This window comes from Rhinolophus sinicus, chromosome 8, assembly GCF_057876585.1.
Source record: "Rhinolophus sinicus isolate RSI-liver-muscle chromosome 8, RSI-T2T, whole genome shotgun sequence".
NCBI lineage: Eukaryota > Metazoa > Chordata > Mammalia > Chiroptera > Rhinolophidae > Rhinolophus > Rhinolophus sinicus.
In genome coordinates, this window is record NC_142508.1 from 60,139,135 (window position 1) to 60,152,737 (window position 13,603).

The following is a 13,603-nucleotide window of genomic DNA, read 5'->3' on the forward strand; positions in this document are numbered from 1 at the left end:
GTATAGGTGAGGAATGAATGAATGACTGGGGTAAGAACTAATGATGCTTGAAACCTAACTACTACCAGCATCATCCAATTCTGTAGTCCTGTCCACCTGAGTGTACCAAGTGTTGCCTAATTCTGCATCCTGTCACCCAACTTTTCAGTGATGCCCACCTGAGTGGAGCAAGTACCCCTGCATAATGTCACGGTAAGTAGTTGACCCATCAGCCCATCTCTCCAGCTGGCCAGGTCTTGGGACTGCAAAGAACTCCAGCTAGTTCCTTGTTTTATCCCCTCCTTGTGGAGAGACACCTAAAGAATATCCTATTTATCCCACATTGAGAAGAAAAAAAGGTGATAGTCATTCTGAATAAGTTTTAGTACTAAATATACTGTTTTTATAGAGGATTTAGAGATAACTTCCTATAGGCCAGAAAGCCATGGGTATGAGTATTATTGGGCCAGGTATTATAACAAAATGAAGCAGTTGATTCAAAGCTTCCCACATTTTATGAGTAGATCCGGAAATAGAAAGGATTAGGGGTATGTTAGTCTAAATACCTGTTTACAAATGGAAAAACTAAAACCTAGAGAAGTCAGCAAGTTTCAATTCTGACCGAGATAATCTGCTATGGTTTCAAAATGATAGTATGACTGTGTCTAAAAGTCTCCAAGAACATGCTCAGCTTCAGTCATTCTCCAGGACTTACAGAACTGAGCAAGCTGTTCACACTCATGGTTACAGTCTATCCCAGTGAAAGGGTATAGACTAAAATCAGCAATGGAAAAGGGCACACAGGCGGCATCCTAGAGACACCAGACACAAGATTCCAGTTGTCCTTCTCAGTGGGGTCATACATACAGTGCTTAATTCTCCCTGCAATGATGTGAGACAACACATACAGAGTGTTGCTAACCAGAAGCTCAGAGAGCCTTAGTGTCCAGGGTTTTTATTGGGGGTTGGTCATATAGGTATGTCTGACTGCTCACACAGCTCATCTTAGTCTCCAGACCAGCAGAGATCAAGCTAATGCCATGTGGCCCAAGGTCCCCAGCATAAAGCACATTGCTAGTATGAATTATCTGGCTGGTTCAAGGCCTCCAGGTAAAGAAAGACACTCTTATCGGTAGACATTTCAGGAGATTAGAGGTTACCTCTGAAGAGCTGGGCAACAGTCAAACCTTTCTTCATAAGGCACAGGGTTTAGACAACCCATACTTGCCTAGTTAACCCTTTACTGTATAATGACCTACAATGTTTCTTTCATGCCATGGGAAACTGGTTTTGTATTTTGTTTTGTTTTTCCAGAAAAGCAATGCTGAAGAACACTGAGGTAATTAATATCTATCTTCTTCCTTATACACAAACAACTATTTCTTTGTGTCCACCTGTTGGCCACATTTTGCCAAATAGCATGAAGAAAGCTTATTTCTGTATCAGAAGTAGTTCATATCTCAGTGGGATTTTGAGGTCCTTATGAAAAAGAAGTGGCCCCAATGAATGGCCTGCCTGTCTCCATGCCCTCTGCAACATGACTTTGCAGGTTTTCTTAGCAGAAGGTGCAGTCTGTTTCCCTGCGTATTAAAATGAGGCTTGCTCTGTGACTTGCTTTGGCCACTGTCTTAAAGTACTTCCCCAAATATATTTCTTAAGTTCAAAAAGAAAAATAGTAACTTCACAGTGCAGAACCTCACAGACACCACCTACATTAAGTGATCAAGGTTAACATCTCCAATAATGAGACATATCAACATCTTATACTGCTGACATGATATGCTGAGAAGGGCACACTACCTCTTTGGTAGTCTTGCCAAAACACATGACCTCAATCTCCTGAGAAAATATCAGACAACCAAAATTGAGGAACATTCTATAAAGTAACTGACTAGTACTCAAAATATCAAGGTCCGAAAGACAAGGAAAGACTAAGAAATTGTCATAGGTTGCAGGAGACAAAGGAAACAAAACAACTAAATACAGCCTGGGATGTTGGATTAGATCTTGGATCAAACAAACAAATAAATACTCCCTCAAAACAAGACGACGTCAGTGGAAAAGCAGGTGAAATCCAATTTGTAGTTTACTATTGTACCAATTCTCTAACTGTACCAGTTAGTACTTTACCAATTCTTAGCTTTGATAATGGTACTGTTATTTACAACATAAACATTAATGAAAACTAAGTGAAAGATATATAGGAATTCGCTCTACCATTTTTGCAACTTTTCTGTGTGTAAAATTATCTCAAAATAAAAAGTTAGAAATAATCTGGATACTCATCCTATATTTGTTATTCATATTGAAAAAGAAATCTTCCTCTTCTGGCACGACGTTTGACTACATGAATCTCTAAGCTGGTTCCTTAGCTCTACCTTCCAAACACCATTCATTCCTTTTATTGCTCTTCAGGTCGGCAGCTCTGGATGGTGAAGTGTACATTAGGACTAGTGAATCCCAAGGTCGTTTGCCCACTACTGCACCTCCTTCGTTAAAAAGTGAGTCGCTTGGTCTGAGGTGATGTTATATGCTATATACCATGTCGGTGGATCAAATACTGTGAGTCTTCAGACAGTGGTGCTGGCTGAGGTCGTGCAGGCAGGAGAGGCAAACTTATACCATAATATGTGTTGTATTGATTTCAGTCAAGATAAACGTAATCAGCTTGTTACTAGGTGGCTGGCTGGTCTCTCTGAGGAGTGGTACCATGTTGGGGATTCAGTATTGCAGTAGGGAAGACCCATAGCAGTGGCAGTAGTTAGATCAGCCTTAGTGAACGGGTGCCCAGGCTGGTGGGCTTAGTATTAGCTTCAGTCCCAACTACCACTGTGCCTGTATTGCGGTGGTCATTGACAGAGGTTGGCCGATGACAACTGGCTGAATCCTGTTATCTACTTTGTTTAGTCTCTTCCATGGTAGATGCTCTCCGGGGGGGGTTAACATGTAATTCATGTGATAGAAAGATATCACTTTGTACCTACTCCTATAGCTCCAACTACATGCTTCTTCCCAAACCTCCTTGACCCTCATTTGCCAATCTTTTTCCTAATCGGCCCCTGACCAGCCAGCCAAGCCATTCACCATTGCCCATGGGCCCATGTATACTCTTCTATTGGGTCACTTTTCTTTCTACAAAAGGGGTTGACCAGGTACGTGCCTGGCGCTCTGCCAATTTGGAGGATTTCAGGATTACCCTGAAATGTGTTACCAGTTGAGCAACACATTGAGAGTGGAAATGTGAACTCATTCCAACGTAATGGGGAGAAGAACCTAAGCAGATGTTTGTATTTCTGATTCGATTGGGAAGAAAAACAAAGCTAGGAATAGCTTTAGCTCAATAATGTTAGCAACATGCTCCTTCAAATTTGCTGTGGGAGGAAAACCGAACTTGAAATAGCTTCAAGAGCAGCAGCCACGTCACTCCAGCATGGTCCTGGGATCTGCCTGGTGGGAGGGTGGAGATTAAAGGGATGCAACATTTTTTCCCTTTACTTATTTAGTGAACGTCTGCTCATCCTTAGTTTTCCTCTTCCAGAAAGATTTCCTGCCTTGCCTCACTGCCCTACTCCTTCCCTTCCCCTGCACTTTTCAGCCTCACAGCCCTGATTGCAGTCCCCTCTGTGACACCGGAGCTGAGACTTGCAGGGTGAGAAAGACAAGGGTGTGTGCCAGGCTAGGGGTATACAGGAGTGGAAAGTGAAGCTGGAGCTAGATGCCGAAGAGGAGACTGGAAGGAAGTGGGGTAGATGGAGAGGTCAGCAGGAACTGGCAGGACCCTTAACGCCATGGCAAGGAGTCTGCCTTTGAAGAACCACAGGAAGCCCTGCAATTCTGTGTCCCTTTGTGTTAAGTAAACCTCATCGCTCCTTCAGAAGTACTGGCCCTGGCTCACGTACCAGACTCAGCAACGTCTGGCAGAGCCACCTTAAGCCGGGCCACCTTAAGCAGGCTCCACCCTCAGCACAGCCACTGGGCTTAAGTATCTGCACCCCTCTGGCTACAGCCCAGCTATGGCCAGTCTGCTCCGGGCGGCAGTAACCTGGGGCCTGTTCCCTTGGAGGGGCTACTGCTCCAGGGGGACTCAGGTAGGCAGGGGAATCCCTCTGGAGGGTGGGCTGCCCCCCACCCCCCTATGCCAAGCTCCCATCAGGCTCTGTGCTACCCCTGCTCCGTGTGACCCTGAACAGAGAATCACTGGGCTTGCCCTGTGTCACTGTGGGTGTTGGGTGAGATGGACCAAAGACCCCACAGCTCTCATGAGTCAGGGCTGAGGGAAGTCACATGAAAGGTTTGAGGGCTCCGTAGTGCCCCTTTGGGACTCCCAATTTGTACACAGACATTTTGAAAGAATGCCTAGGAAGCAAGGGCCTGGGGTCTAGGCCAGGCTCTGTCCTTGACCTGCTGGCCTCCACTCCCCATCTGTAAAGTGGGAAGAAATCCTCAGAAGGGCTCCGAGGGCCCTACAAGCACCCAGCTACGGTGGTGTCGGGGTGGGGGACACTGCAGTTGATGGGCAATGGAGCTTTTTTCTTCCTGTCCTTCCTTTTACAAGCTGTGTCCCTGGTGTGACTGGGGCACTGCCTTGGAAAAGGGACAGAGATGACTAAGCTTTACCAGTCACTAAGGCAGGACTGGCTACTTTATGGAACCCTGCTGACACCCCTTTTTGTAGAGTGAATCTGGTTCTTATTTTTATCCAGGTGGCAGTTTTTCTGAAGTAAAACATTGACCCTGATGGTTGTGTCTGGATTTCCTTTGGGTGGGCCCACTGGCAAGGCCTGGCTCCTCTAGCTTTTGGGGGTGGTGTCAGTGTGGGTGAAGGGGAGGCCAGAGGTGCTGTCAGCCCCTCTTCCCCTCCAGCGCCATCCCTCCCACCTGCCACAGGAGTAGTTCTGTGGCCCCAGGTGTCTGTAAGTGACCCTGGCAATGTGTTTCTTCCCTGCAGGGCAAACTCAGCAAGGACTTTGTGGAGACTCTGAAGGCAGTTGTGGGGAGCCCCCATGTGTCTACTGCTGCTTCAGTCCTAGAGCAACACGGGCATGATGAGTCAATGCACAGGTATAAGCGGTCCTGCACTCTGTCAGAGCCCCTGGCTGGGAGTGAGAATTCTAGGCTGGCTTCTTCCCTATTCATCTTTTTGGGGTGCTCTGGCATTGTCTCCACATCCCTCTTCCATTGTGCAGCCTCAGGCCCTGCAATATCTCAGGGATCCTTGAAATGTGAGCGGGATCAGAGGGTCCCACACCCCCTCTAAACACTGAGGGTCTTGTTCTAGGTGCCAACCTCCAGACGTCGTGGTGTGGCCCCAGAATGTGGAGCAGGTCAGCCAGCTGGCAGCCCTGTGCTATGGCCAAAAGGTGCCCATCATCCCATTCGGTACAGGCACCGGGCTTGAGGGTGGAGTCTGTGCTGTGCAGGTATGGTGGCCCCTCCCTGGCCAGGCTCTGGTCCCATCACACTTGTCACATTTGTGGTGCCCAATCCACCACATCCAGCTTGATTGCCCAAGTCCAATCCTCCTTACCTGCCATCCTGGGGCTGCAGTCTGGCTGCTAAGAGGTCAGCTTCAAAGTGGAGTGCTAGGGGCTGTGGTCTGGCAGGTGACCTGGGTCAGCTGTCCCCTTGGCACCCCTCCTGCCAGGGTGGTGTCTGTATCAACCTGACACATATGGACCGAATCCTGGAGCTGAATCCGGAAGACTTCTCTGTGGTGGTGGAGCCCGGCGTCACCCGCAAAGCACTCAACACCTATGTGCGGGACAGTGGCCTCTGGTTTCCCGTAGGTAGGCTGGGACTTGAGGCCCTTCCCCAGGGCCTTCAGGGCTCCTGGAGACAGGGCTGTTTCTGGGGCTTGAGGTCACCCCTCTGCCCCTGTGCACCTGCCTACGCTACCTTCTCCCTGCCCTCTGCCCTCCAGACCCAGGGGCAGACGCCTCTCTCTGTGGCATGGCGGCCACTGGGGCCTCGGGCACCAACACTGTGCGCTATGGTACCATGCGGGACAACGTGCTGAACCTGGAGGTGGTGCTGCCTGGCGGGCGGCTGCTTCACACCGCAGGCCAAAGCCGTCATTTCCGGTGAGCACCCTCTACCCACGGCGACGGGGGCCTCCTGGATAGGTGGGCCAGGCTTCTGAAACTCGTGTCACCTGGGATGGATCTGATAGTACGGGAGTTCATTTTTCTTGCACGAGGCAAATATGAGCTGTGCCAGACAACGTCTCTGCCTTGATGGCAGTCTAGGCTGATGGGGATAGCCCATACCTCAGGCTCAGCACCCCACCCGGCAGGGCCCTGGGGGACAGTGCCTAGCTTCCAGCTCCAGGCTCCTGGATAGAAATCTATTGCCAAGTGGCCTGGGCTCTCACCTACCTTGTGTGTCCCTGGGTCCCAGGAAGAGTGCAGCTGGCTACAACCTCACCGGGCTCTTTGTGGGCTCTGAGGGGACACTGGGACTCATCACAGCAGCTACACTGCGCCTGCACCCTGTCCCTGAGGCCATAGTGGCTGCCACCTGTGCATTCCCCAGTGTCCAGGCGGCCGTGGATAGCACCATACACATCCTCCAGGCTGCAGTGCCCGTGGCCCGCATTGGTGAGCTGGGGACTGGACAGTCCAGGTGGGCTCCCCAGAAGAGGTCCCCTTTGAAGACCAGGCCTTACCTCACCTGCCCTCCCCTTGGTCCCAGAGTTCCTGGATGATGTCATGATGGATGCCTGCAACAGGTACAGCAACCTGAACTGCTCCGTGGCACCCACGCTCTTTCTTGAGTTCCATGGCTCTGAGCAGGCACTGGCAGAGCAGCTACAGAGGACAGGTTAGCTGGGGTGCTATAGGGCGGAGGACACAGGCTGCCCAAAGTAGAGCCTGGTATCAACCCCTCACTCCCCACAGAGGAAATTGTCCAGTACAACGGAGCCTCCCACTTCTCCTGGGCCAAGGAGGCAGAGCAGCGCAGCCAACTCTGGACCGCAAGGCACAACGCCTGGTATGCAATCTTGGCCCTGCGGCCAGGCTGCAAGGTGAGCTGTGCTGGGGGGAGGCGGGACTCACGGCTCAGCCCACGGACCCTTTTTGCTCAGCCCACTACCCTGGTGTCCAGAGCAGCAGGCCGAGGCCCACAGGGACAGGACTGCCCCCACGCAGCTGTTTCTCAGACACTGTCTAGAGGGAAAGCAGAGTCATCTGCCAAACCCTCCAGAGAGCTCCTGCGGTGAGCCAGGCCTTGTGCACAGGGACCCTGGAGCAGGCCCAGCACAGCGCTTTTAGCTGCTGTTGTGAGTGCAGAGGATAAGCTTCCTGGAGAGAGGGATAATGAAGTGGAAGGTGTTAGCCAACAGGAAGAGGAGGGAGACTGGGCTCCAGCAAAAGCTCAGATGTGTGTGCACTGGGGGAGCAGTGAGGGTGAGGAGGAAGGGGAGAGCTGTGGAGCTGGGGAAGCCTCTGCTACGGTAGCTGTGCCTGGAGAACACGCCTGGCCATCATCTTGTACAGGGGACACTGGGGTCGTGAGGCTGAGCCTCCTCGGAGCTGTTCTTAACCTTGACTACAGTTCTTAACCTTGAACCTTACCTCTGGGCAGGCAGGGGTGAGGGGAGGACTTCACAGGCCCGCCCCCTGTTCCAGGGCTATGCCACCGACGTTTGTGTGCCCATCTCCCGGCTGCCGGAGATCCTGGTGCAGACCAAGGAGGATCTGAAGGCCTCGGGGCTCACAGGTTCTGCCTGCCCACTGCTGGAGCGCGGCAGGGTGGAGGGTGGAAGGCTGGGCTGGGGATGGCAGCTCTGTCCTCTGGGCCCGTAGGAGCCATTGTTGGACACGTGGGCGATGGCAACTTCCATTGCCTCCTACTGGTAGACCCGGAGGACGCCGACGAGATCCACAGGGTTGAGGTCTTCGCACACCAGCTGGGCAGGTAAGAATAAACCCTGGCCAGGGAGCTGCGGGGAGAGCTGCAGAGGGAGGAGCTCCCCGCTGAGAATCTCTTTTCCTCTGCCTCCCAGACGGGCACTGGCACTCCGTGGGACATGCACTGGGGAACATGGCATTGGGCTGGGCAAGCGGCAGCTGCTGCAGGAGGAGGTGGGCACCGTGGGCATGGAGACCATGTGGCAGCTCAAAGCTACACTGGATCCCCGAGGCCTTATGAACCCGGGCAAGATGCTGTGAGGGGGCCCCGAGCACTTGGCCCCCAAGCCCCCAGACAATGGAACCTTCTGTTCTGGAATCTTGCTTAACGACAGAGAACAGCTCTGCCTTTCCCTCTGATCTGGAACCCAAGGCCAGAGGCTAGGCGAGAAGCCTGGACACTTGGCTCCTTCTTGGACCTCTTGTGTCCTCAGGAGCCTTTGGTCTAGTAAATGGCTCAGGGTCATTCCGGTGATGCTTCCTCCTCTCTGTTCTCTTACACATCCTGTCCTGGACCCCAAAGGGTCACCCCAAAGACTAACATGACTCCTCTCCATCCATTGCTGGAGGCCTGGGACCAAGCCTGAGGGACCCAGCACCCTTAGCCCTATTCTGCCTGGTGACAGGAATACTCCTTTCTTGGTGTGGAAGGAGACCTTGATATTGCTTCTTGGGTTTCTCAAAATAAACCTGAACCCCATTTGCGGCAACATGGAGATGAGCAGGCAGTACCTGTGAACGGCTTCCCATGCCACCCCCACTCAGGTTCTCTGTCCTTTGGCCAGTGACACACTCATCCCTCATTCCGGACCTGTCCTCTGACTTGTTGCAGCCTGAGGCTACAGATGAAGGTCACTTACAGGGACCCAGGTCCCGGTCCCAACTGCTCTGCTGAGAACCCCAGGGCCTGAGGACTTGCCCACAGCCAGCATCTCTTACGACAGACTCCCCCACTGAGCCCGGGTCTTAGGACAGTCTGAACATGTTCTTTAAGCAGCTGCTACCAATTGTTGGAAATGGAAGTGATTTGCCTTATCATGTGATGTATTACACGCCCAGGTTTTTTGCCCTGAAAGTCAGGATCTGCCACTGGGCATGCCCCTGCCTTGGGATCACTGCTAGAGCTACTGGACTAGGGTGTGAGTTGTTCCCTGTAAGCCCACGAGAGGGCGCCTGACACCATAAACTCAGACACCACAGACTGCTTTGGGCAGTGGCACCTAACTCACCACCTGTTGGGGCATACAGCTCTCATCCCCCAACTTCTTAGGGTCGGGGAGGGGCCTGGTGTCCTGGGAGCCAATCTCTAAACTGTGCGCCCCACTGCAGGTCCTAGGAGCCTATTGTATGGGTCCATCTCCCTCCCCCTGGGCCTGGCCCCTTCGGAAAGGTGTTTGGCCAGCCATTCGGGTGCAACCTCCATCTCCCCTCTCCTGTTACCTCTAAGCTCCTTCCCTGCCTCCATCTCCTCGCCACCCCCAGTCCCATCAGCAGAGGCAGCCCCTCTGTGACTCCTTGGTCCACTTGGTTCCTGGAATCCTTCCTCTGTGTCAACACGGAGCAAAGCTGGAGTTCACTCCTCTGTGACTTTTCTGTCCCCTGGCTGTGCTGGCTGGGAACAGTAGCTGTGCCAGGGGGTGATGTGGGACAAATCTCATTGGCCCCCTCCCAAACAAGCCCACACACTGTCCACAGACACACAGCTCACTAGACCTCGCCTCCCAGGGGCCAATGCTGCAGGGGTAGGGCTCTTCCCCGATGTGCCTCCCACTACCCGGCAACTAGTAGGTGCTCAACAAATGACCATTTCCCCACACTTTTATTAGGAAAAATTCCAAACATACAGAAGAGTTAAAGAACAAGCACACAGTTCACATACCAGCCACTGACAATTCAACAATGAATATTTTTGTCTTATTTGCTGTATTTTGGGGGAACCATTTGAAATTGTTACACATTTCTTGACATCATTCATCTATATAATTCAGCATCTGTCTCCTAAGGATAAGGACATTCTCCTAAACACCTCAACATCATCAAATGCTACTAGATGATATTAGTGAGGTGCTCCTGTCCAGGAAGCCCCCGTGCGTGGGGACCCTCAGCAGAGGGAGTGGGTAGAACCTACCTCCCAGCTCCTGCTGATTGATCCCCTCTCCTCCGAGCTGGGAGAGCTGTCTGGATGGAGGCTGACAAGATACCAGTTCTACCTGGGAAACCCCAACACCCGTGTCCAACCCCGACCCCATCCAGATGCTGGCACCTAGGTCTCAATTTGGAGGCCACAGTAGCCGCAGAGGGCTGCAGTGTGCAGGGTGGGAGTAGAAGTCGCTGGGGGCAGGGAGGGGGGTAAGCACCAGCCCCAGGAGCCTGGAATAGCACCCAGCGTGGGCTCCAGCCTTGCGTTGCCTGGCGCACGACCACTCAGCTCACCCAGAACTCTGCTGACCAGGCCTGAGCAACTGAGGGGCACACAGGCCTCTGCCTGCAGGCCTAGGGGGTCAGACAAGGAGATCTCCGGCAGGGCCAGCTTTGCTGGAGGAATTAAATATAGAACAGGGAGACACAGTTGCCAGGCAGAAGCAGGAGGTGCTGTGAATAGAACAGTGCTCTTTGCTCTGACGAAGCTACCAGGGAGCCTGATACGCATGTGGCAGGCAGACTCTCTGACCCTCACAGTGACCTCTGAGCTGCGTGATTCTGTCCCCACTTCACATGCGAGGAATTTGAAGATTAGACGAATGAAGTGGTTTCCTCAAGATCATTCTGCCAAGAAGCAGAGACGTACGCAGACAGTTTAGGGCCCATGTTCTGGCCGCCGTGGTGATCGTCAGTCCTGGGGTCTCCACTTCAGATGGGTCTGACTGGGAGGCTCGGGCTTAGACCCACACACAAGTTCTTTAGTATTTCTCTGAACGTGCTGAGGGTGCCTGTACCTTGGCTCACATTTGCCCACAGGCCTGCGGTACCTCGCGGAGTAGGTGCTTCAGGAAGTGTTTGACCGAGATGAGTGCAGAGCCAGGGCCTGGAGGGATTAGAGCCCACGGAGGCAACAGCACACGGGAGGCCTGAGAAGGGCAGAGCAGAGAGGGTGCGGAGTCGTCTCCCTCCAGAGCTTTCCTTCGCAGGCTATGCAGGAGGCTCTGGACTGCTGCTCCGGGAGCCTGTCTGGCACAGGGACAGAGGCCAGGCGTGCACTGCTATCCCCTGTCCAGAGCTTCCCGCCCAGCCCAAGGTGTGCCAACTCTTGTGAGCCCTGAGTGGCTGGTTCTAGTTCAAGGCTCTGAGCTGGCTTAGCCCCAAACCAGGGCCTGTTTCTGGGCCTCAATGAGGCATGCCCATGAGTCAGCACTGAGACTCCCACTGAACAGGCAGGGCAGGATGTGGAGCAGGGAGCCGAGACTGGGGGGTGAGGGGTGAGGGGCACAGTGCTAGGCAAACACCTGGGAGAACCCACATCCTTGCAGCCTCCAGTGGCTGCAAGATCTTTGCCCCTGCAGCTCTTTCACAAGAGTTCTGTTACAACCACTCCACAGGTGACGGCAGACTGACTCCACGATGCCGGAGAGGGTTAGTAAAGCTGGGGGACTGAGGTCTGACCAGCACGTTCCTCTATCCAGGCATGACTGCTCTGAGAATCCCAGTACACCTGCAGCCCCAAGTAGTAGCCTGAAGGAAGGCTTAGTGGCTAGGGGAGGCGTGGGGGACAGGCCTTCAATCCCCATTTCCTGATTGTGTAACAACACTTCACTAAAATAAAGTCACACAGTGCATCTTTTATTAGACATTGTTTTAATACCATATCAAAACATCTTAACTAATGAAGAAAGCCTTTCCCCCAGCTTTGAACATTTTTTTAAACATTTTATAAGGTTGGTTTTTTTTTTTGTATTTTAATATATAAATACAGAAGAAACCTATCTTGCATGGGCTGATGCCACGTGTGACCATCAATGGCTAAAATGTTCTCAGAGTGCCTGAAAACAGGGGTAGCTGTACATATTCCTTTAATAAGTCTTTTGTTTGTCTGTTTAAGTTTTCAGGACGGGGGGGGAATCCACAAGGGTCTAAGAAAAATGTTCAGGATTTTTGCAGGACACTTGTGATTGTTAAATCCTCTGAACTGACCAGAACCGGGAGGGAGGGAGGGAGAAGAAACGGGAATGGAGGGGGGAGAAGGTCTTCCATGGGTTGTTTTGGCAATGAAGTCAAGATCTCAGGGTCCCACAGGGAGAAAAGTGCAAAACCAAGCCAGAAAAATGGACAAAGAAAACCAAGGCAGAGAGGTTGGTGATGGAGAGGGCTGACGGGGCGCTGGGCACAGGGTGCTGTGCTGGGGCTCCCGTAACGTCAGGACAGGAGTGGCGTGAACCTGGCTCTGTGCGTTTCTGTTCTAGCTGGGCAGCAGACAGCAATCAGTAAACATCACGAGGGAAAACACCAGTCGACACTAGACTTTTTTTTTATAATTTTTTTGTTTTGTTTTGTTTTGTTTGTTTTTTGGTAAACACTTTAGAGACAGACCCACAACGCCTTCCAAAGGTGAAAAAGAAAATGCCCTTTCCCTCCTGGGATGAGGGGTGAGGGGAAGGGTGGTGGTTGATTCTTTCTTCTCTCAAACTCGCGGCTCATCCAATTTGGTGTCCTCAGGGAGAAAGGGAGAACCATTCTCCAGAAGTCAGTGCAGTAGGGGTGCCCTGTTCCCACTGGTGTCCCCAACTCAGCTCTGCCCCAGTGTCCGAAGCCTCCTCTCAGGAACAGAGCTGGCTGTCCCTGTATGGACCACAATACGTAAGTCATGCTCCATCGGGCTGACACCAGGCAGGGGCGCCTGTGGTTCCAGTCCTGGGGCCCCAAGAAGGCAAACATGCCGGGAATTTGGACTCCAGCACCAGGCTCCACTCCCTCTGCCTCACTCTCACCCTCGCTGGTTCTTCTCCCCTTGTCCTCAGTGTTTGAGGTGAAGGTAAAAAGAGCAAATGTCCCTGATTTGTCTGCCATCATCAGCTGTTCTGGGAGTTTACTTGGAATAAATAAAATAAGCCTAACAAAGAATAAGAGAAAACAAACAAAAAATAAGAGAAAGAGAAAAAAAAAGAGGCCCCAAAACCTTTGGATGTGAGATGAGGTGGAGTCAGAATTTTGGTTGCTGGGGGGGGGGGGGGGGGTGTCTATTTGCCAGGAAAAAAGAAAGGTGCCAGTCCAGAACTCGGAAGGGACAAGTAGGATGGGGGACAGGAGAGGATGGTCAGCTTATAGTAAAGCAGGGTGCCCTGGGGAAGAAATGGAGAGGCCAGACCAGAAGGCTCTATCGGGGGACACGTGTGCACACTTTGGGGAAGTTAGTTGCACTGGCCTGCTGTGGAACCAGGAACCTGAGCTGTGGGGTGAGTGGGGCCAAGTCTGGCCTGCAGGCCTCAGATCCATCTGGCAGCAGGGGAAGTGGCCTGAGGCAGGAAGAGCCAGCAGTGGAATGATGACGGACACCGTCCCCCAGACTGTCTTGTTTAGTAAGTGTGATGTCCAAACAGGGATGGGGAACGAGATTATCCCCGTCCCCAAAGAGGAGTCAGCGCCCCTGAGGAGCTGACCTGCCAGAGCCACTCAGTGAGCACAGAGCAGGCTGGGCGTCAGCCTGGTGTCTGGCTCCTGAGCTCACGCTGCTTCTCCTACCTGGCACATTCCAAAGGGCTCTGCCTTCCTCAGGGAGAGTC

At 52.4% G+C, this 13,603-nt stretch overlaps 2 protein-coding genes across 8 annotated transcripts in view; one reads left to right on the top strand and one right to left on the bottom strand.

The window, feature by feature from the left end:
- The first annotated feature begins 3,925 nt into the window (after positions 1-3,925).
- On the top strand, positions 3,926-8,605 carry LDHD (lactate dehydrogenase D). 4 transcript variants are annotated; one of them, XR_012490128.2, is made up of 11 exons: positions 3,926-4,067; positions 4,928-5,040; positions 5,258-5,399; positions 5,624-5,765; positions 5,900-6,059; positions 6,376-6,575; positions 6,670-6,798; positions 6,876-7,003; positions 7,564-7,698; positions 7,785-7,896; positions 7,985-8,605. XR_012490128.2 is itself a non-coding variant. In XM_019710519.3 (11 exons), the coding sequence occupies exons 1-11, from the start codon at positions 3,993-3,995 to the stop codon at positions 8,148-8,150; spliced, it is 1,458 nt and encodes a 485-aa protein (XP_019566078.2). In that variant the 5' UTR covers positions 3,926-3,992; the 3' UTR covers positions 8,151-8,605. The 4 variants fall into 4 exon arrangements, 3 of the variants coding, with proteins under 3 accessions (XP_019566078.2, XP_019566086.2, XP_088656360.1); XM_019710519.3 differs by having other exon boundaries at positions 7,608-7,698; XM_019710527.3 differs by having other exon boundaries at positions 6,511-6,575; positions 7,608-7,698.
- A 1,084-nt stretch (positions 8,606-9,689) lies between these two features.
- Positions 9,690-13,603, bottom strand: part of ZNRF1 (zinc and ring finger 1) — a 95,373-nt gene continuing 91,459 nt past the window's right edge. The window contains exon 5 of one of the 4 annotated variants that reach the window (XM_019710556.3): positions 9,690-10,957. The gene's annotated coding sequence lies outside the window, so the exon portion shown is untranslated. Of the gene's footprint in view, positions 11,058-11,645; positions 12,934-13,603 lie in introns of those variants that run through there. The other 3 variants (XM_088800235.1, XM_019710539.3, XM_019710546.3) reach the window with 3 other exon arrangements.

What these genes read in the sequence shown, in the direction of transcription:
- LDHD (XM_019710519.3), top strand. Translation starts at nt 3,993, where the DNA reads ATGGCCAGTCTGCTCCGGGCGGCAGTAACCTGGGGCCTGTTCCCTTGG. An exon ending in TGGCCTCTGGTTTCCCGTAG is followed by an intron (nt 5,766 to 5,899) that starts GTAGGCTGGGAC and finishes TCTGCCCTCCAG; the next exon opens with ACCCAGGGGCAGACGCCTCT. An exon ending in CCCTGCGGCCAGGCTGCAAG is followed by an intron (nt 7,004 to 7,607) that starts GTGAGCTGTGCT and finishes CCCCTGTTCCAG; the next exon opens with GGCTATGCCACCGACGTTTG.